The sequence below is a fragment of the Podarcis vaucheri genome (assembly GCF_965113315.1).
Source record: "Podarcis vaucheri genome assembly, chromosome: 15".
Lineage (NCBI taxonomy): Eukaryota > Metazoa > Chordata > Lepidosauria > Squamata > Lacertidae > Podarcis > Podarcis vaucheri.
In genome coordinates, this window is record NC_138753.1 from 39,059,587 (window position 1) to 39,080,097 (window position 20,511).

The 20,511-nt window shown below is 42.7% G+C and overlaps 3 protein-coding genes across 4 annotated transcripts in view; 2 read left to right on the top strand and 1 right to left on the bottom strand.

Annotated features, from left to right (window-relative positions):
- The window catches only part of LOC309519570 (interleukin-36 receptor antagonist protein-like), a 53,977-nt gene that overhangs the window by 26,743 nt on the left and 6,723 nt on the right, over positions 1-20,511 (top strand). The window lies entirely within an intron of this gene.
- Positions 1,333-20,197, bottom strand: LOC309519573 (interleukin-36 receptor antagonist protein-like). Of its 2 annotated transcripts, none has more exons than XM_082200714.1 (5): positions 20,159-20,197; positions 5,738-5,891; positions 3,950-4,066; positions 3,602-3,732; positions 1,333-2,805 (listed from the first exon to the last, which is right to left on the bottom strand). In XM_082200714.1, the coding sequence occupies exons 2-5, from the start codon at positions 5,832-5,834 to the stop codon at positions 2,584-2,586; spliced, it is 567 nt and encodes a 188-aa protein (XP_082056840.1). In that variant the 5' UTR covers positions 5,835-5,891; positions 20,159-20,197; the 3' UTR covers positions 1,333-2,583. The 2 variants fall into 2 exon arrangements, with proteins under 2 accessions (XP_082056840.1, XP_082056839.1); XM_082200713.1 differs by lacking the exon at positions 20,159-20,197 and adding an exon at positions 7,259-7,302.
- LOC309519571 (interleukin-36 receptor antagonist protein-like) lies at positions 10,322-15,971 on the top strand. The gene is made up of 6 exons (XM_082200711.1): positions 10,322-10,373; positions 10,928-10,968; positions 11,707-11,860; positions 13,512-13,640; positions 13,858-13,988; positions 14,913-15,971. The coding sequence occupies exons 3-6, from the start codon at positions 11,764-11,766 to the stop codon at positions 15,129-15,131; spliced, it is 576 nt and encodes a 191-aa protein (XP_082056837.1). The 5' UTR covers positions 10,322-10,373; positions 10,928-10,968; positions 11,707-11,763; the 3' UTR covers positions 15,132-15,971.

The following is a 20,511-nucleotide window of genomic DNA, read 5'->3' on the forward strand; positions in this document are numbered from 1 at the left end:
CTAGTGCAGCATATAGCTTGAAATCAAAGATTTACCAGAACCAGTTACTGTATGTAGAAAGACGTTTGCCTAAGAAATCTCCTGAGTTTTACTCTTGGTGCTTGTTGCTAGTTTTAGAAGTATTTTTATTCCCCTTGCACCATTTAAATACCAGGTGGACTCCAATCACCATAAATGCATGTAGTTTTATGTTTTGATTACATAGAAATCCTGTTTGGGTGTTGCCTTCCATGGGATCTAGTCCATATCACACCCACAGAGCATCATGCTTACACAGCTCAGTAGATGGTATAGAAAGCTGTCTAGAAAGCAGAAGGTTGGGAAAAGTTAACATTCTAATCAGTGCCAGATTTAGGGCAGTGTGGGTGTGGAAGGAAGGCAGGCTATATTTATGCAGGTACATACTGAGAAGATTCATAAAAAGCAACTGCACCAAAATGAAGTTTTGTGAAAATAAGAAATATTTAAGGGGCGGTTCCAAATTATAGCTTCGCTCAGGGCGACATATTACCAAAGTCTGCCCCTGTTCTAACACACGGGTAGAAAGTCCAGAGCAATAACTGAAGGTGCTGATGTGAGAAAGTACTGTGCCTTAGTGTGAAAGATCCCTCTCTGAAGTCTCTCCTGGGATTTACACATTTCATAGCTGCTTAAGGAGACTGGTGGGTGTGATTTGCATGCTCCTGTGTTTCAGGATGCTTGAGTAAGGCTTGTGGCACCCTATGGTTCCCAGAAGATGACACTTGGAAAAGTGAAGTAAAGCAACAAACTTTTACAGGCAAGAGTCTCCTCCCTCACCTTCTTCAGCATCTCTCAGGCCCTTTTGAGAATGCCCAAGTAGATTTTACCTCTTGTATTCAAAAGGTGTTGGGGATTAGAAACACCTCTGAATCCATATAAATAATTTTTTTTAGTCTTTAAGAGAGAGAGGTGGAGACAGTGCCTTCTGCAATGCTGGTTGTATAAGTTGGTTGTTGTTAGAAATGAAATAATGGCCCCCAAGACCTAATGCCTTGAGAGTCTTAAAAAGAAAATTATCTTGGACAATATTGGTAAATTAGGAAGGCTTTATTAGTTCATTTGCACAGATGGCTGCGTGCTGTAGCATGGGATGCCAACCAGCAGCACACTGATCGAGAATTATACACTGGTTTTTAAAGTCTGTAGTCACTCTCTCTCTCTGCTCCCTCACAGAGAAGATGTAGAAAACCCCAATTGGTCAAAGACAAGCTGTATATGACATAGGAACATTTTCAAGCTAAGATTCTGGCATAATTTATAGCATAGGATTTGCAGCGAGTCAAGGAACCTGTCTGATGTATACATTTGATCCTCAAAGCATGCCCCTTAGATAAGGGTGCTTCCCTTGAGTTAGCCAGCTTCCCAGCCTCCTAGCTTCCTACAGCAGTTTAGCTGGTCAGGTCAGGTCAGGTTGGCTTAGTTCACTCACAGTTCACTCTTTACAAGTATTTAGCCTGGGAGACTTACTTTCTGGTGTTACTTTCAGTGTTGGGGTGTCCCTATTAGCATACTACCCTAGTTTTAGCTTTTGAGGTATATTCTGTCTTTGGTCCCTTAAGAGCAATCTTACAAACTTACATTTTTCAAAGCATTATTCTCTATTGCTCAAAAGTGTTTCTGCTCTGGGCTATTTTGAGACGTGCAGGGTAACCCGTCCCCAAGGTAACTGTCTGTCTTCAAGTTCATAAATCTTCAAGTTCATAAATCCAGTTGTCTTGTCCTTTCTAAATCAGTTTTCAGAGTTTCCCTATTATCACAGTATTAAGAATTCTTAGCTGTCTTCTGTTCAGACAAACTCTCTCTACTCAGCTTTTAAGGTGCCTTTTTAAGTCCCCGCATAAATAGTACTATCTGAGGACAGACAGTCTCTTATGGATTTTGATTGCCTTTAAAATCATTATCTATAAAGCACCTTTAAATTCCATTGTATAAAATAAGCAGCTCTGTACATTTTTTAGTCACTAGGGGTCTCTCTTGGACATGTTTAACTCCTTGCCTTTCCTGGAAACAAAGCTGCAATGTGCCGATCAGAAGGTCGGCGGTTCAAATCCCCGCGAAGAGGTGAGCTCCCATTGCTCGGTCCCAGCTCCTGCCAACCTAGCAGTCTGAAAGCACACCAAAAAAAGTGCAAGTAGATAAATAGGTACCGCTCCGGTGGGAAGATAAACAGCGTTTCCGTGCGCTGCTCTTGTTTCGCCAGAAGTGGTTTAGTCATGCTGGCCACATGACGCAGAAAAACTGTCTGCAGACAAACATCGGCTCCCTCAGCCAGTAAAGCGAGGGACCCCACAACCCCAGAATCGTTCACAACTGGACTTAACTGTCAGGGGTTCTTTACCTTTTAGCTTCAAAAGAAGTCTGCTTCCTTTGCCAAGTCTGACTGTTCAGCGGTCAGAGTGAATCTTTTACCTTTCCGTAAAAGTGATAGCTGCAATTTCCTTGTGTTTTTGTAGCTTGAGTGAATACTGGAAGTTCTGAACATGTTAGAACTGAAAGGCATTTTGTTACTTGATGAGGATATACATACATTGGCATTAAAACCTCCCTCCTCTTTCAGAAGTTCTAATCCCCTTTTACTTTATCAAAATAAAACTGAGTGATCTCAGCACCTCCTTGATGACTCAAACGAATCGGCTGGTTTGGCTCAGTCAAGCTGCTTAGGAACCAACCCGGGAATGCTGCAGATTCAAAGCTGCCAGTCTCTGTGCTGCTGCCACTTTTACAAAAGAAAGTGAAGTTCTTGTGTTCCTTGCCATCGTTGTAGAGATCCATAATGCCTTTACCCTATTTTAGATAAAAAAAGCATACAAAAGGTTTAGTAGAAAGAAAGCTTGTGCTACATCACAAATGAACGCCATCAGTTGCCTGGTAGAAAGTGAGACTTGGGGCTAAATCCCAATGATTGTAACCAAAGCATATACAAATTCAAAGTTTACTGGAAGCCTCAAGTTTAAATCTGGATTGTATCATGAATACACCAAGCATTCAGCCATGAGATAAGCCTTTCATTCAAGGGATGGGAGGGCCTGTGGCCCTCTAGACGTTGTTGGACTACAATTCCTATCCTCTCTGACCATTGGCTGTCCTGGATGGGGCCGATGGGAGTTAAAGTCCAACAAGATCTGAACCACCACTGGTTCTTCAGCTTCAATTCCTGTCTGCCTTTCATAAGTTTGAATCTTTGTTTATATACCAAAACAGGAATTGTTTCACTACTGGATTTAAAAAACAAAACAAGAAATAGAAACATAAGCTGGATAATTAAGGAGAAATTCATAACTAATGAAGAAGAGTGCAGAACCTACAATCAGGAAATGTTTGCTTTCACTAAAAGGACAGAAGCAACCCGTAAAAACCTCAGTAGATCTTTGCCTCTCCCCAGTAGACAGGCTAAGAAGACAAAGGAGAGGGAAGAAGCACAGAAGGATAGCAGAGAGAAGAATGGAAGACAGTGATTAAGAAGAAAAGAATGAGCAAACAGCAGAGAATATCTAAAGTCTTTGTCATGGAGGATGCAACAGAAAAAGCAGAAGAAATTTGAAACAATCAAATGTGGCTTTGAACCAGATGTGAAACCCACCTCCAAGGTCAGCTGAGGTTGACCACCAGATTCACCAAAGGAGAGGGTTTGTGCTCCATCTTGGGTGCCCAAAAAGATGGGGAATTTGTTTTCATCCATCTCTTTGTTGGGGGTCACAGCCAACAAGTAATCTGGAAGCAAAAAACAGGCAAAGATCAGTATGATAAGAGTGGGGTGTGACCATGAAAAAGTTATGGAGCACCATTTCTGACCCTAGTTGAAGACAGTGCTGCTGTATCAGACACTTCCTGACACCTGGTTACCCAGTCCCAGAATTTGCACAAGTGTTCAATCGGTAACAGTGTAGGTCGCAGCAGAGAGATGTCAAGGGATCATAACCATTGTTACCGGGTGAGTTGCCATCTTTGGGGGCTGCTACCAGCATGTTGTTCTTCAGGAACAGGAACATCTGGTTGATATCCCAAATCCTGTAGAGCCATGGGCTCCCTAACCGATGGGAAGGATCTGTGATGAAAAGTAGTAACACAAATTTATTAACACGGAAGAAAAAATGGAATATTCTAAAGAAGGAACAAACAACTTTTCAGATGTAACTTTTTTCTTCTGTGTTGGAGCTGCAATTCTTTTCTCCCCCTTTTGTGTGAAGTGGTGATAGCCATGGTTGGCACAACACATTTTCCATGGTGGCAACATTGTGGAGTTTCTGATGTGAGTCTAGGACTTCCTCTATCCTTAAGATATTGCGCATGCAAGTCATTAAATGTGTTCCTAGTGTATCTTTTTTCATTTGGTATTAAGAATACAGGTTTATATATTGCCAAAGAGACAGCCTAGTTGCAAGCACTATTGACTGGCTGTTTTCAGCTTTTATTCAATGGGATCCAACCTGGCTGAAACCCAAGGACTCTAGTTTGACTGGTTTCTCCAGGTGAAATCCATCGACTCCCCCTGCTGGTGTGTGTATCAGTTTCCTTTTGACTAAAGACCCCTGCTTTTTAGAGGAGTTTTGATTCTGACCATGTTCTTGCCCTCCTGAACCATGGGAGAAAGAGATAAGCAGAATAACCTTCGGCAGAGAGCACGCATGCATGTACGAATGAATGAATGAATGAATGAATGAATGAATGAGGTTAGCTAATGAAGCAGAATATTTATTTGGTTATCTGCAAGTATATTTGCACACAATATCGTCCATGAAATATGTATTTTTTTAAAAAAGTCCTGATTGTTTACCACCCCCATCCCACGCCCCAAAATTACCCAATTATTCAGGATAATAATTCATGCATCTGGTGAAGTGGGCTATACTTCATGAAAGCTTATATTGTTAGGAAAATAGTCCAACAGGTATCACTCGTTCTTTGCTGAAACAGACTAACACGGCTAGATTTTTTAGGAACAAGTCCTCCTTCCTTTTATGTTAAACCACCAACATGGAAAATATCCCCATGGGGAATGTCATTTCACTCAGCAGGTGTACATGCTTACGGTGACGTAGCATGGTTTGCTGGTCTCCGGGGCAGGTGGGAGCCAGGTGGACGCACGCACACTAGGGCGTGGGATGCGGAAAATGAAGGGAGCCTGCCACAGAAAGCCAGCCTTCGCTGTTGATGCTGTACTGCAATGCCTGCCTGCCCACGTTGGGTGGAAGCCAGCTAGCAAATTGTGGCAGGTGAATCCCACTGATGCCCTTGGAGAGGAGTGCCAGGCTTTGCTCGGGTTTCCCCTTGTCAGCTTCCCTTCATCCGTGCCCACTCACCATTGGGAGAGCATACTGAGCGAGGAGTAAGTGAGCACTAGGCGTTGGTCGGGCGGCCATTCAGAGAGGAGGTTGGCCATTTAGGGAGGGGCCTGGAATGTAGTGGCAATGCCAGGTCAGACTCTGGGGCCCAGATAGCCCTGCAGCAGGCAGGGAAGGATGAGGAGCTGAGGACAGGGCCCACCAGTATGTGCCTGGACAGGAATCCTCAGAAAAGCCAGCACCTGCATAGGGGTGCTTGGTTTGTGCCCCCTCAAAATTGTGCCCCCAGGGGACACTGCCTCCCTGTCCCCTCAGGATGTAATGCCCCTGTGAGCCTATATGGATAATGGAAATTCTAATTTAATTTAAGGCTCATTGCAGGTTTTCAGAACTTCTCTTGGGCAGGAAATATAAAAGCAAAGCATTGTTTTCACCTGGCTTAGGAAAGTGATGGAATAAATCTCTCATTTTCTGGTCCGCAGTCATCTTGTGGGGCTTCTTCCTTAAAGTCTCTGTGTCTACTTTCTCCATTGCTTCCCAAGGATTGGTTGAGATTCAGGCTACAAGCTCACTCTTCTGCAATTGTAGCTATTAAAAGAGAGGGATATAAAATGTTAGGGGCTGCAAAAATACAAAGTTCCGTTGATTGCCCTTCTGCACAATATCCCAGGATCAACATAGATGCATATGTACCTAAGTAATTTTATTCATAAGCCACCTTTACTTAGTTCAAACCATGCTCAAGGCTGCTAACAACATTTAAAAACATTTAAAAACTACATAATCACAAAATAACAACCAAACTGAACAAGTTTTCCACATAAATCATAATAAGATCTAAAATCAAATATCAGTATCAATCAAAAATTCAGTGTCAATAATAACAACAACCCATTGCTTAAACAATACCCCAAGACAAGCCTCAGCTTTTGTAGTTGGAGTCCGTCCTGGCCCCACCTCCCAGGCCAGGTGGAAAAGGCCTGTAAGGCAGGAAGGAAGTCTTCCAGGACTCACAGCCAATATAAATTAGCCAGGGTGAGGCGGGGCTAATTACGCAACCAATGTCCAGGAATAAGAACACAGCAACAGAGAATCAGATGTTATGCCACCGGTATGAACTGATGCAATATAGCAGATCACTAAATCAGATCTTCCACCTTCTTGAAATTTAAAACAGATACACAGGCTTCCAGTTTCTATCAGGATAGAGGATCTGGAGGTGGATTTTTAATCCTTTCCCTTGGGCTGAATCAAGCTTAACTTTCATTCTCCAAACATTTGTATTACCCTCTTTAAGGGGAGAAGGAATGAAGGACAGATCTGCTGGGCTGGCCTGGACTAGGGAGGCGATATATTTCTTTAAAAACATATATCCTGCACAAAAGAACATTACAAAAGAAACAAACGTCTCTGCCTTTGTATTACAAGAAATTCTCAAAATAGCTTACAATAAATTCATTTTTTAAAATTGCAATGCCACTTACAGCCAAAGTAAAATGAGAATAAAGCAAACAGCAGTCCAGAATGCTTAGAAAGGGGAAACAAAAAGTACACCTGAATTAGTATTGTTAATTACAATTAATTGACATTAAAATCAAGGAAATGTGTCTCCCTCAGCTTCACTGCCCCCCACCCACCAAATGACTATAATGATAGGTGGGGGGAATGGGTCTGAGGAAAGGCAAAACAGAGATTTCCTGCTTCTGAGATAATTTGGCATTTGAAGCAGACAATTTAGCATAGTCTTCCCCAATCTGCGGTCCTCCTCATGTTGTGGACCACAGCTCCCATCAGTCTCAACCAGGATACCCAATGATCATGGATGATGGAAGCTGTAATACAACAATATCTGGAAGGCAAGTAGCTGGGAAAGGCTATGATCTCAAGTAGTTGCCTTCCAGATATTGCTGGATATCTGGATAGAAGGTTCAGAAAAATAATTGAGGAGATGCTACCTGTCCTGGTGTGAGGAAGTCCTGTGCCTTGCTATGAATTGTCTTCTCAGATTTACACAGCATCTTATAGCTTAGTCAGACCAGTGGGTGTGGTTTATATGCTCTATGGCACCTTATATGACACAAACACATATCCAAGTCTTGCAGCAGCTGCCAGCTGTTCCGGGAAGCTACACATGCTGTGATAGTTCAAAAGCTGAGGGCTCCTCCCAACATCCTTTTTATTCTGCATTGGTGATCATTTATGCTCATGATGGTACTGAGGTGGTCACATGCAACCCCAGTTTCAATACTCTTTGAGACTAGCGATAGAGGAGAAATTTGATTCAGTGTTCATATAAACCTGAATCTTATTAGATTTGCACATTCCAAACAATATGCGAACTGAAACAAATCTATCCTATGTTTGTGGTTCTCCAGATTTCGCAATGCAGTTCTCAATCCAATCAAACCATGTTTATGAAATTGCATATATTACAGGAAAGTGTCAGTATAATGGACACATTAGTAAAATGGCCTTGGGGAGCCTTTTTTCACCTACTGCATACTGTTGGGAGTTTTGTGTTGGAGTGGCATTTTTGGTTGGGTTTACTGGCTTTTAGACTGAGCATGTAAGGAAAAAGGATGCATACCTGAGGTATTAATAGGTTAAGGGGTTTATGGGGTGTTATGGGGAGGGGCAGTACCAGCGGTGGTAGATCCATGGTGCTCCTTTTGGGGAGTTTGTCCACCTTTGGTCCCCACTCCATTCAGCTGTCACCTGTAACTCCTAGAAGCTGTCAGCATGCAACAGCAACCACACCCTGGGAACAGTTTCGACTAGCCAGTTAAACCAGGTGAGGGTAACTGATAGACCTCAAACCCACAGTGAGTGCATGTGAAGACAGACTCTGGCAGATGAGACCAATAGTGGGTCTATGTGCTGCATGTGCTGTAAGAGAAATAAGGGGCAGTTGGCACTCATCAGTCTGGGAAGGTAGCCCATCTAGGAGAAGGAAAACACTGATCCTAAACGTACACACCCTTGCAAAATATTTTTGGGAGAGGAAAAGCCTAAGGAGGTTTGGCGGTGCCTTGTACGCCTCCTTCTGGCCACTCCTGCAGCCAAGCTGGTTCCAAATGTACTACTCTGTTTCCCTTTGGGTCACATCTGTGAGGCCAAGAGAGGGGTCTTGTCATCTGGGCAGCCCAGGACGTCCATACACATCCTGGGGAGGTCACTTCTGTGCTGCTAACACTGACTTTAGCCCCAGAGACAAACTCCATTGTTTCTCGAAACAGATGAATGCCACAATTGGGTTTAGGGCACCCTTAGGTTACCCAACACCAGTTTAGGTTTGGCGGCTCCCTTAGGGGGGCCCTTAGACTTGGCATACACACCAGGCAGAACACCAAATCATCTGTGCCATGCGGCACTTGTCAAATTCACTTACCCAAGAAGGAATAACTCCTTCCAATCATTTGCTGGCCACAGGATGAGCCTGTAAACATTCCCAAGAGTGGAGGGAGTTGATTCCTCCTGCCTTAGGAAACTACCCTGCCTGGACTCCAGAAGTTGTAATGCTCTAACTCCCCTCAGCCCCAGACAGTATGGCGAGTGCTTCAGTCAGATTTAATGCGGCGTGACAGGTTCCCTCACACAGCGCACAGGGGTCAAGGGGGTGCCTCCCCTCCTCCTTCCCAAAGCCTAGTAAGTTCTGGGATTTTGGAAGTAAGCATGAGGGCTTTGACAGGATCCTATTGTCCTCCTAGGTAAAGGGACCCCTGACAGTTAAGTCCAGTTGCAGACAACTCTGGGGTTGCGGCGCTCATCTCGCCAAGGGAGCCAGCGTTTGTTCGCAGACAGCTTCTAGGTCATGTGGCCAGCATGACTAAGCCACTTCTAGCGAACCAGAGCAGTGCACAGAAACGCCGTTTACCTTCCTGACGGAGCAGTATCTATTTATCTACTTGCACTTTGTGCTTTCAAACTGCTAGGTTGGCAGGAGCTGGGAGCTCACCCCGTCGCAGGGATTCAAACCGCCAACCTTCTGATCGGCAAGTCCTAGGCTCTGTGGTTTAAGCCACAGCGCCACCCACGTCCTTTGTTGTCCTCCTACCTTCATCCTAAAGCCTCATTTGAACTTGCCCAACTTTGGGGAGGAGGTAGGATGGATCTAGGTCTCACGCCTCTTCCCCAAAGCCTGGTGCCTCCCTTACCCAGCTTTGGGCTGGAAGAGGGTTAAATTTTGAAGGTCTGTCCCTGCATCAGGATGATGGGAGTTGTGTTCAACATCTAGAGGGCCACAGGTTCCCCACCCCTATTCTTAAAAGATAGTCGCATCCACCTGCTTCAGCAGGATGGAAAAAGGTTCCCCAAGGCCAATGAGAGACTGTTCCAAATATTCATTCTCTCTCTCACACACACACACACCCCAAGCAGACAACTGGCCAAAGGTCCACACTGCATAGGGAAGGAGGGAACTGCAAAAGAGGAGTGTGGGCAGAAATTCAGTTTTCTACATTTTGCAGCAATTTGCATTTTAAAAAAATTCCTCATGAAGATTCACCAGTATTTTACTGCAAATTTATCCCACTAAACACATTTTCTATGCAGTTATGACTAGGGTACACATGTTTGTGATCAATTTTCCCCAATATATTATATGCAATTCCACAAACATTATTTGATGGGATGAATAACTGCATTGTGAAATCTGGAGAACCGCAAACGTAGGATAGCTTTATTTCAGTTTGCTATCGTTTGGAATGTGCAAATTTGATAAGATTCAGCTTTATATGAGCACTGAATCAAATTTCTCCTCTATCGCTAGTCTCAAAGAGTACTGAAACTGGGGTTGCATGTGACCACCTCAGTACCATCATGAGCATAAATGATCACCAATGCAGAATAAAAAGGATGTTGGGAGGAGCCCTCAGCTTTTGAACTATCACAGCATGTGTAGCTTCCCGGAACAGCTGGCTGCTGCTGCAAGACTTGGATATGTGTTTGTGTCATATAAGGTGCCATAGAGCATATAAACCACACCCACTGGTCTGACTAAGCTATAAGATGCTGTGTAAATCTGAGAAGACAATTCATAGCAAGGCACAGGACTTCCTCACACCAGGACAGGTAGCATCTCCTCAATTATTTTTCTGAACCTTCTATCCAGATATCCAGCAATATCTGGAAGGCAGCTAGTTGAGCTCATAGCCTTTCCCAGCTACTTGCCTTCCAGATATTGTTGTATTACAGCTTCCATCATCCATGATCATTGGGTATCCTGGTTGAGACTGATGGGAGCTGTGGTCCACAACATGTGGAGGACCGCAGATTAGGGAAGACTATGCTAAATTGTCTGCTTCAAATGCCAAATTATCTCAGAGGCAGGAAATCTCTGTTTTGCCTTTCCTCAGACCCATTTCCCCCACCTATCATTATAGTCATTTGGTGGGTGGGGGGCAGTGAAGCTGAGGGAGACATCTTTCCCTGATTTTAATGTCAATTAATTGTAATTAACAATACTAATACAGATGTCCTTTTTGTTTCTCCTTTCTAAACATTCTGAACTGCTGTTTACTTTATTCTCATTTTACTTTGGCTGTAAGTGGCATTGCTATTTTTTAAAATGAATTTATTGTAAGCTATTTTGAGATATTTTTGTAATCTGTAGTTCTTTTGTGCAGGAAGAAGTACACCACCTCCCCAGCCCAGCACAGCACAGCAGGTCTGTACCAAGGAAAACAAATTGATGCCCTTCATTCCTTCTCCCCTTAAAGAGGGTAATACAAATGTTTGGAGACGGAGGGTTAAGCTTGATTCAGCCCAAGGGAAAGGATGAAAATTTTGCATCTATCCTGATAGAAACTGGAAGCCTATGTATCTGTTTTAAATTTCAAGAAGGTGGAAGATCTGATTTAGTGATCTGCTATACTGCATCAATTCATACTAGTGGCATATCGTCTGATTCTCTGTTGCTGTATTCTTATTCCTGGACATTGCTGGCGTAATTAGCCTTGCTTTACCATGCCTAATTTGTATTGGCTGTGAGTCCTGGAAGACTTCCTTCCTGCCTTGCAAGCCTGTTCCACTTGGCCTGGGAGGGTGGGGCCAGGACGGACTCCAACTACAAAAGCTGAGGCTGCTGAATGACCTTTTCCTGGGGTATTGTTTAGGCAGTGGGTTGTTGCTATTTTTGATACTGATTTTTTGATTGATACTGGTATTTTATTTTAGATCTTATTATGATTTATGTGGAACTTGTCAGTTTATGTTGTAATTATGTAGTTTTTCAATGTTGTTAGCCGCCTTGAGCATGGTATGAACTATGTAAGGTGGCTTACAAATAAAGTTATATATATATGTATCTATGTTGATCCTGGGATATTGTGTAGAAGGGCAATCAATGGAACTTTGGATTTTTGCAGCCTCTCCTCTAACATTTTACATCACTCTCTTTTAATAGCTACAACTGCAGAAGAGTGAGCTTGTAGCCTGAATCTCAACCAATCCTTGGGAAGCAATGGAGAAAGTAGACACAGAGACTTTAAGGGAGGAGCCCCACAAGATGACTGTGGACCAGAAAATGAGAGATTTATTCCATCACTTTCCTAAGCCAGGTGAAATCAATGCTTTGCTTTTATATTTCCTGCCCAAGAGAAGCTCTGAAAACCTGCAGTGAGCCTTAAATTAAATTAGAATTTCCATTATCCATATAGACTCACAGAGGCATAACATCCTGGGGGGGCATGGAGGCCGTGTCCCCTAGGGGCACAATTTTGAGGGAGCACAAACCAAGCACCCCTATGCAGGTGCTGGCTTTTCTGAGGATTCCTGTCCAGGCACGTCCTGTTGGGCCCTGTCCTCAGCTCCTCATCATTCCCTGCCTGCTGCAGGGCTATCTGGGCGCCAGAGTCTGACCTGGCATGGCCACTACATCCCAGACCCTCTCTCTGAATGGCTGCCCAACCAACGTACTGCTCACTCACTGCTTGCTCAGTATGGTAAGTTGCACAGATTGAGAGAGGCAGGCAAGGGGCAACCCGAGCACAGCCTGGCACCCCTCTCCAAGGGCATCAGGGGGATTCACCTGCCAAGGGCCACAATTTGCTAGCTGGCTTCCACCCAACGTGGGCAGGCAGGCATTGCAGTATAGCATCAACAGCGAAGGCTGGCTTTCTGTGGCAGGCTCCTTTCATTTTCTGCATCCCACGCCCTAGTGTGCGTGGGTCCACCTGGCTCCCACCTGCCCCGGAGACCAGCAAACCATGCTACGTCACCGTAATCATGTACACCAGCTGAGTGAAACGACATTTCCCATGGGGAGATTTCCATGTTGGTGGTTTAACATAAAAAGCAAGGAGGACTTGTTCCCAAAAAATCTAGCCGTGTTAGTCTGTTTCAGCAAAGAACGAGTGGTACCTGTTGGACTATTTTCCTAACCATATAAGCTTTCATGAACTACAGCCCATTTCACCAGATGCATGAAGTATTATCCTGAATTATTGGGTAATTTTGGGGGGTGGGATGGGAGTGGAAAACCATTAGGACTGTTTTTTTTAAAGTACATATTTCATGGATGATATTTTGTGCAAATATACTTGCAAATAACCAAATAGATATACGGCTTCATTAGCTAACCTCATTCATTTATTAATTCATTCATTCATTCATTCATTCGTAGATGCATGCGTGCTCTGTGCCCTTGGTTATTTTGCTTATGCCTTTCTCCCATTGTACAGGAGGGCAAGAACATGGTCAGAATCAAAACTCCTTTAAAAAGCAGGGGCCTTTAGTCAAAAGCAAACTGATACACACATCAGTAGAGGGAGTCGATGGATTTCACCTGGAGAAACCAGTCAAACTAGTGTCCTTGGGTTTCAGCCAGGTTGGATCCCATTGAATAAAAGCTGAAAACCAGCCAGTCAATAGTGCTTGCAACTAGGCTGTCTCTTTGGCAATATATAAACCTGTATTCTTAATACCAAATGAAAAAAGGTACACTAGGAACACATTTAATGACTTGCATGTGCAATATCTTAAGGATAGAGGAAGTCCTAGACTCACGTCAGAAACTCCACAATGTTGCCACCATGGAAAATGTGTTGTGCCAACCATGGCTATTACCACTTCATGCAAAAGGGGGAGAAAAGAATTGCAGCTCCAACGCAGAAGAAAAAAGATATGTCTGAAAAGTTGTTTGTTCCTTATTTAGAATATTCCATTTTTTCTTCTGTATTGATAAATTTGTGTTACTTCTTTTTATCACAGATCATTCCAAGTTTCCACCCATAAGCCTAGATAGGCCATGGCTCTACAGGATTTGGGATATCAACCAGAAGTTCCTGTTCCTGAAGAACAACATGCTGGTAGCAGCTCCCAAAGATGGCAACTCACCCGGTAACAATGGTTATGATCCCTTGACATCTCACAGCTGCGACCTAAACTGTTACCGATTGAACACTTGTGCAAATTCTGGGACTGGGTAACCAGGTTTCAGGAAGTGTCTGATACAGCAGCACTGTCTTCAAGTAGGGTCAGAAATGGTGCTCCATAACCTTTCCATGGTCACACCCCACTCTTATCACACTGATCTTTGCCTGTTTTTTGCCTCCAGATTACTTGGTGGCTATGACCCCCAACAGAGAGATGGATGGAAACAAATTCCCCATCTTTTTGGGCACCCAAGATGGAGCACAAACCCTCTCCTGTGGTGAATCTGGTGGTCAACCTCAGCTGACCTTAGAGGTGGGTTTCACTTCTGGTTCAAAGCCACATTCGATTGTTTCAAATTTCTTCTGCTTGTTTAGATGCATCCACCATGACAAAGACTTTAGATATTCTCTGCTGTTTGCTCATTCTTTTTTTCCTTAATCACTGCATTCCATTCTTCTCTCTGTTATCCTTCTGTGCTTCTTCCCTCTCCTTTGTCTTCCTAGCCTGTCTACTGGGGAGAGGCAAAGATCTACTGAGGTTTTTACGGGTTGCTTCTGTCCTTTTAGTGAAAGCAAACATTTCCTGATTGTAGGTTCTGCACTAGGTTCTTCATTAGTTATAAATTTCTCCTTAATTATCCAGCTTCTGTTTCTATTTCCGGTTTGGTTTTTTAAATTCAGGAGTGAAACAATTCCTGTTTTGGTATATAAGCAAAGATTCAAACTTATGAAAGGCAGACAGGAATTGAAGCTGAAGAACCAGTGGTGGGTCAGAACTTGTTGGACTTTAACTCCCATCGGCCCCATCCAGGACAGCCAAAGGTCAGAGATGATAGGAATTGTAGTCCAACAACCTCTAGAGGGCCACAGGTCCTCCCATCCCTTGAATGAAAGGCTTATCTCATGGCTGAATGCTTGGTGTAGTAGTAGTAGTAGTAGTAGTAGTAGTAGTAGTAGTAGTAATTTATCACTTATACCCCTCCCATCTGCTTGGGCTTCCCCAGCTACTCTGGGCGGCTTACAACAGGAGATTAAAAATTCATGGTGTATTCATGGCATAATCCAGATTTTAACTTGGGGCTTCCAGTAAACTTTGAATTTGTATATGCTTTGGTTACAATCATTGGGATTTAGCCCCAAGTCTCACTTTCTACCAGGCAACTGATGGCGTTCATTTGTGATGTAGCGCAAGCTTTCTTTCCACTAAACCGTTTGTATGCTTTTTTATCTAAAATAGGGTAAAGCCATTATGGATCTCTACAACGATGGCAAGGAACACAAGAACTTCACTTTCTTTTGTAAAAGTGACAGCAGAATAGAGACTGGCAGCTTTGAATCTGCAGCATTCCCCGGTTGGTTCCTAAGCACGTTGACTGAGCCAAACCAGCCGATTCGTTTGAGTCATCAAGGAGGTGCTGAGATCACTCAGTTTTATTTTGATAAAGTAAAAGATTAGAACTTCTGAAAGAGGAGGGAGGTTTTAATGCCAATGTATGTATATCCTCATCAAGTAACAAAATGCCTTTCAGTTCTAACATGTTCAGAACTTCCAGTATTCACTCAAGCTACAAAAACACAAGGAAATTGCATCTATTAAGAGTAGGGATGGCTGGATAGGTCACTTTTGGTTGCTCTCGGTTTCTCATTTTTCCAGTCTTGTTCAGTTCTCCTCATTTCCATATTAGTTTGCATTTTGTTTTAAAAAGAGTCCTTGTGTTTAATCTTGTATTTTATTCAGATGTTTTATCCTAAGCTTGTTTCTTTGTCCTTATCTGCTCCAACATTTATCAGTTTAAAAAATCCTAACTGGTATTTTATTTATATGTTTTTGTTTTTGTTTTTATCCTGGTCTGTGACCGTAATAAAGTTCATTCATTTTGTTTTAAAAAGAGTCCTCAGGAATATTCATCAGCATTCTGGTGCCAATTTCTCATTAATGTTCACATTTCTGCATGCAATTGTACCTAGAGTCCTAGAGTCCTGTCTAGTCAAGTTGCATGGGATCACTTCCAATCTGTCACCTCTGAAGATGTGGACAGGCTGCTTGGATGAGTGAAACCAACCACCTGTCTCCTTGATCCTTGCCCATCCTGGCTCATAAAAGTGAGCCAGGAAGGGCTGGGCGATGGGCTCCGTGGGGTGGTGAATGCTTCCCTCTGTGTGGGAGCCTTCCCAGACCCACTGAAAGAGGCAGTTATTAAACCGCTTCTTAAAAAAACCATCTTTGGACCTGGCCAATATGGCCAACAACCCCCCTGTCTCAAATCTTCCATTCTTGGGCAAAGTGATTGAGCAGATGGTTGCTGAACAATTCCAGGCACGCCTGGAGGATGTAGACCATTTGGATCCCTTCCAATCAGGGTTCAGGCCTCATCATGGACTGAAAGTGCCTTGGTCTTGCTGGTTGATGATCTCCGGTGGGCTAGGTACAAAGGTGAAAGCTGTTTCCTAGTTCTGCTGGATCTCTCAGCGGCCTTTGATACCATTGACCATGCCATCGTTCTGAACCATCTAGAACCGTGGTTCCCAACATGGGGCACAGGCCTCACAGGGGGGAATTTGATTTTTAAGGGGAGCAATTCGAGAATGAGTTATTAACAATGACTTTTTGCATTTCTTTTTTTTTAATAATTTTTTATTTTCAATGCAGAATCATAACAAAGATTACAAACATTTAATCCAAAATAATACTATACAAACAAAAATCCCCGGAGCAAATAGAAAAGGAAAAAAAAAAACAGAAAAGGAAAAGGGAAAAAAACAAAACAAAGGAAACAAAACTAAACTAAACAAAAACGAAAAAGCACACATCTACAGAAAAAAACCATATCATTACATACATAAACACAAATTGACTTCCTTTCTTTGTTCTAAGACCTCAGAAAATTTACTCTTACTGTATCGTTGTGTCTAATTAGATTACTTCCACCTTGGTACTTTTTTTTTTTTTACACCATTTTTCTTTTTCTTTAACCCTGTAAAGCATCATTCATTACATACCAATATACTAACTCCAGAACAATGTTTTTTCATATACTCTTTAGCACAACCCCATTCTTTTAATAATTTCTGGTCCGATTGTCCCCTTATGTAAGCTGTGAGTCTTGCCAGATTTATGTATTCACATAATTTAATTTGCCAATCTTTCACTGATGCAATTTTTCTGCCTTTCCAGTTTTTAGCTATAAGCATCCTGGCAGCTGTTGTTGCATAAAGGAATACTTTCCTTTGATTTTCGGGGATATCATTTGTAATTAAACCTAAAAGGAATGCCTCCGGTTTTTTACTGAAAGATATTTTAAACATCTTTTTGAGTTCTTCATAGATTTCATTCCAGAATTGTTTAATAGGTCGGCATTCCCACCACATGTGAAACATTGTTCCTATTTCTTTTTTACATCTCCAACAGGTATTCGATTTTAGTTTATAAATTTTTGCCAATTTTACCGGAGTTAAATACCATTGGTACACCATTTTCATAAAATTTTCTCTTATTGTATAACATGCCGTGAATTTAATATCATATTTCCATAATTTCTCCCATTGGCCCAGCCGAATTACATATCCTATATCACATGCCCATTTAATCATAACCTCTTTTACTTCTTCATCCTTTAATTCCCATTCTAATAGTAAATTATACATTTTGGATATATATTTTTTTGAGTTTTGTAGTAATACTTTTTGTAATTTTGATTCTTCTTTTTCAAATCCTATTACTTTATCCTGGTTGAATATTTGTGCAATTTGGTGATATTGTAACCATGTGGTACAGTATTGGGTCACCTCATCGTATGATCATACGATCAGACTTTTTCCATTTCTTATGGTTCTAGAAGCTTCATATACAGTTATCTAAACATAAAAAACACTGGGTGCATTCAGGGGGAAGTAGCGCTTCAAGAGCGCTCAGTCAACAGTTGTGGAACTTCCCCCTGAATGTGACCACTCCATAGCTGCTAAGTTGGAGCGGTTGCCATTTTTCGGAGCAGTGTTTTGGACCTCTACCTGCTCTGAGCACTGGTGATCGGTGAGAATTCAGATACCTCAGGAAATTCGCGATTTATCAATGAGGGAAAGTAGGACACTTTCTTGTGGGTCCCATGCTTTATATGTGAGGCAAATATAATAATAACTGCTATAGAACTCTAAATACAAATAGTAAGTATTAAATAAACTTCGATCACAATTCCATGATAGTTAATGCTACCATTTAACTTCACTAAAAACTGTGTTCCCAGGGCTTTTTGTTAGCAATTCAGTGGCACGTTTGGTATTCTTTTGTCGTAAAGAGACATAGGCAGTGAAGCTAGGTCCAAAACTTCAACTTCTGGGTTTTCTGACATTACGGTCGACGTCATTTGTTCAATATAAAAGGAGTGATGGCATGGCTTTGTGATGAGACAGAAACTAAACACAGTGGTACCTTGAGTTAAGAACTTAATTCGTTCTGGAGGTCTGTTCTTAACCTGAAACTGTTCTTAACCTGAAGCACCACTTTAGCTAATGGGGCCTCCCGCTGCCGCTGCGCGATTTCTGTTCTCATCCTGAAGCAAAGTTCTTAACCTGAGGTACTATTTCTGGGTTAGCGGAGTCTGTAACCTGAAGCGTATGTAACCTGAAGCATATGTAACCTGAAGCGTATGTAACCCAAGGTACCACTGTACCCAAATTCAAGCGACTTTGCAAGAAAACGGTTGTTAACGTTCCTATCTTCATATTTAGCTGAATGTGGCTTTAGAGTTGTAAATGATTTGCTACTGAAGAAAAGAAATCAATTGGATATCACTAAATGAGACTTGAGACTGAAGCTGACTAAATTGGTGCCTAATATAAAATCTCTCTGCAGCAGGCATAAAGCACAAGTATCTCAATAACTTTAGTCTACTTATCTTGAGACGAGCTCAGATTGTATTTTGAATTTGCTAGGTACCTTTATTTTATTGTATAGTAATTAAAATGATCAAAGTATTACAGGAAAAGCTTCCATTAAAAATAATTTATATTTATGCATCTCAGTTCTCTATTATGTTTTGAAACATTCTTTGCTATTTTTTCATATCACTTCATATTATTATTATTATTGTAACAATTTCTTAGTGATTTCTTCCTCAGTCCTTCAACTGTCCTTTCGTTCTTTTATTTTTCTCTTTCATGGATGTCATGTTCTTTGGAAGCTTGTTTCGACCACATTAATGGCCTTTTAGGCTTCCTCCAAATGAATAGGAGCTCACTTTTTGAATAATAAGAATGATATGTCACGGGGGGAGCATCAGGATTTTAGAGATGCTTAGGTGGGGCATGGTCAAAAAAAGGTTGGGAACCACTGGTCTAGAGGAGCTGGAAGCAGGGGGGCACTGTCATACAGTGGTTCCGCTCCTTTATCCTGGACTGTGTTCAGAAAGTGGTGTTAGGGGATGAGTGTGGGTGCCTTGGGGTTCCATCCTCTCCCCCATGCTTTTCAACATTAAAAAGCCACTGGGAGAGATCATCAGGGGGTTTGGGCTGGGTATTCATCAGTATGCAGATTATACTCAGCTCTACCTCTCTTTTAAATTGGAACCAGTGAAGGCGGTGAAGGTCCTTTATGAGTGCTTTGAGGCGGTTGGAGGATGGATGGTGGCTAACAGATTGAGGTTGAATCCTGACAAGACAGAAGTACTGTTTTTTGGGGGGACAGGGGTCAGGCAGGTATGGAGGACTCCCTGGTCCTGCATGGCATAACTGTGCCCCTGAAGGACCAGGTGTGCAGTCTAGGAGTCATTTTGGACTCACAGCTGTCCATGGAGGTGCAGGCCAATTCTGTGTCCAGGGCAGCTGTCTACCAGCTCTATCTGGTACGCAGGCTGAGACCCTACCTGCCTGCAGACTGTCTCGCCAGAGTGGTACATGCTCTGGTTATCTCCCGCTTAGACTACTGCAATGCACTCTACATGGGGCTACCTTTGAAGGTGACCCGGAAGCTACAACTAATCCAGAATGTGGCAGCTAGACTGGTGACTGGGAGTGGCCACCAAGACCATATAACACCAGTCCTGAAAGACCTACAATGGCTCCTGGTATGTTTCCAAGAACAATTCAAAGTGCTGGTGCTGAACTTTAAAGCCCTAAACAGCCTCAGCCCAGTATACCTGAAGGAGCGTCTCCACCCCATCATTCATCCTGGACACTGAGGTCCAGCTTCGGGGCCCTTCACTGCGAGAAGTGAAGTTACAGAGAACCAGGCAGGGGGCCTTCTCGGTAGTGGCGCCTGCCCTGTGAAACACCCTCCCATCAGATGTCAAGGAAATAAACAACTACCTGACTTTTAGAGGACTTCTGAAGGCAACCCTGTATCAGGAATTTTTTTATGTCTAATGTTTTACCATTTTTTAATGTGCTGTAAGCCACCTAGAGTGGCTGGAGAAACCCGACCAGATGGATGGTGTATAAATAATAAAAATATTGTTATTGTTATTGATAGTGATATTGATATTAATTTACCTCAGTTCCCTTACAGCTGCTGTTTGTCTTTTTAATTGTTCTCCAGCCAAGGTTGCTTCAGTCTCTCCATCACTCACCCAAACACATTCCTTCTGACATTCCCAGCACACACGACCTTCTTCTTTCTCCTTCTTCTTTCTCACCCACTCCATTCCTCCTCCATTCTTGCCACAGGCACTGTGTTTCCCACGTTCTGTCACTCGTCTTTCATCTCCAGTCACTCAGTGTCGCTCACTCTGCCCTTGCTTTCTTTCTTTCTCTCTCTGCTTCCCACGATAACCTCGCAGGCTTGGTGTGCTATGGGACACATTTCAATGCATATGGCAGCAGTGCTTTCATCTGTGTCTGACTCA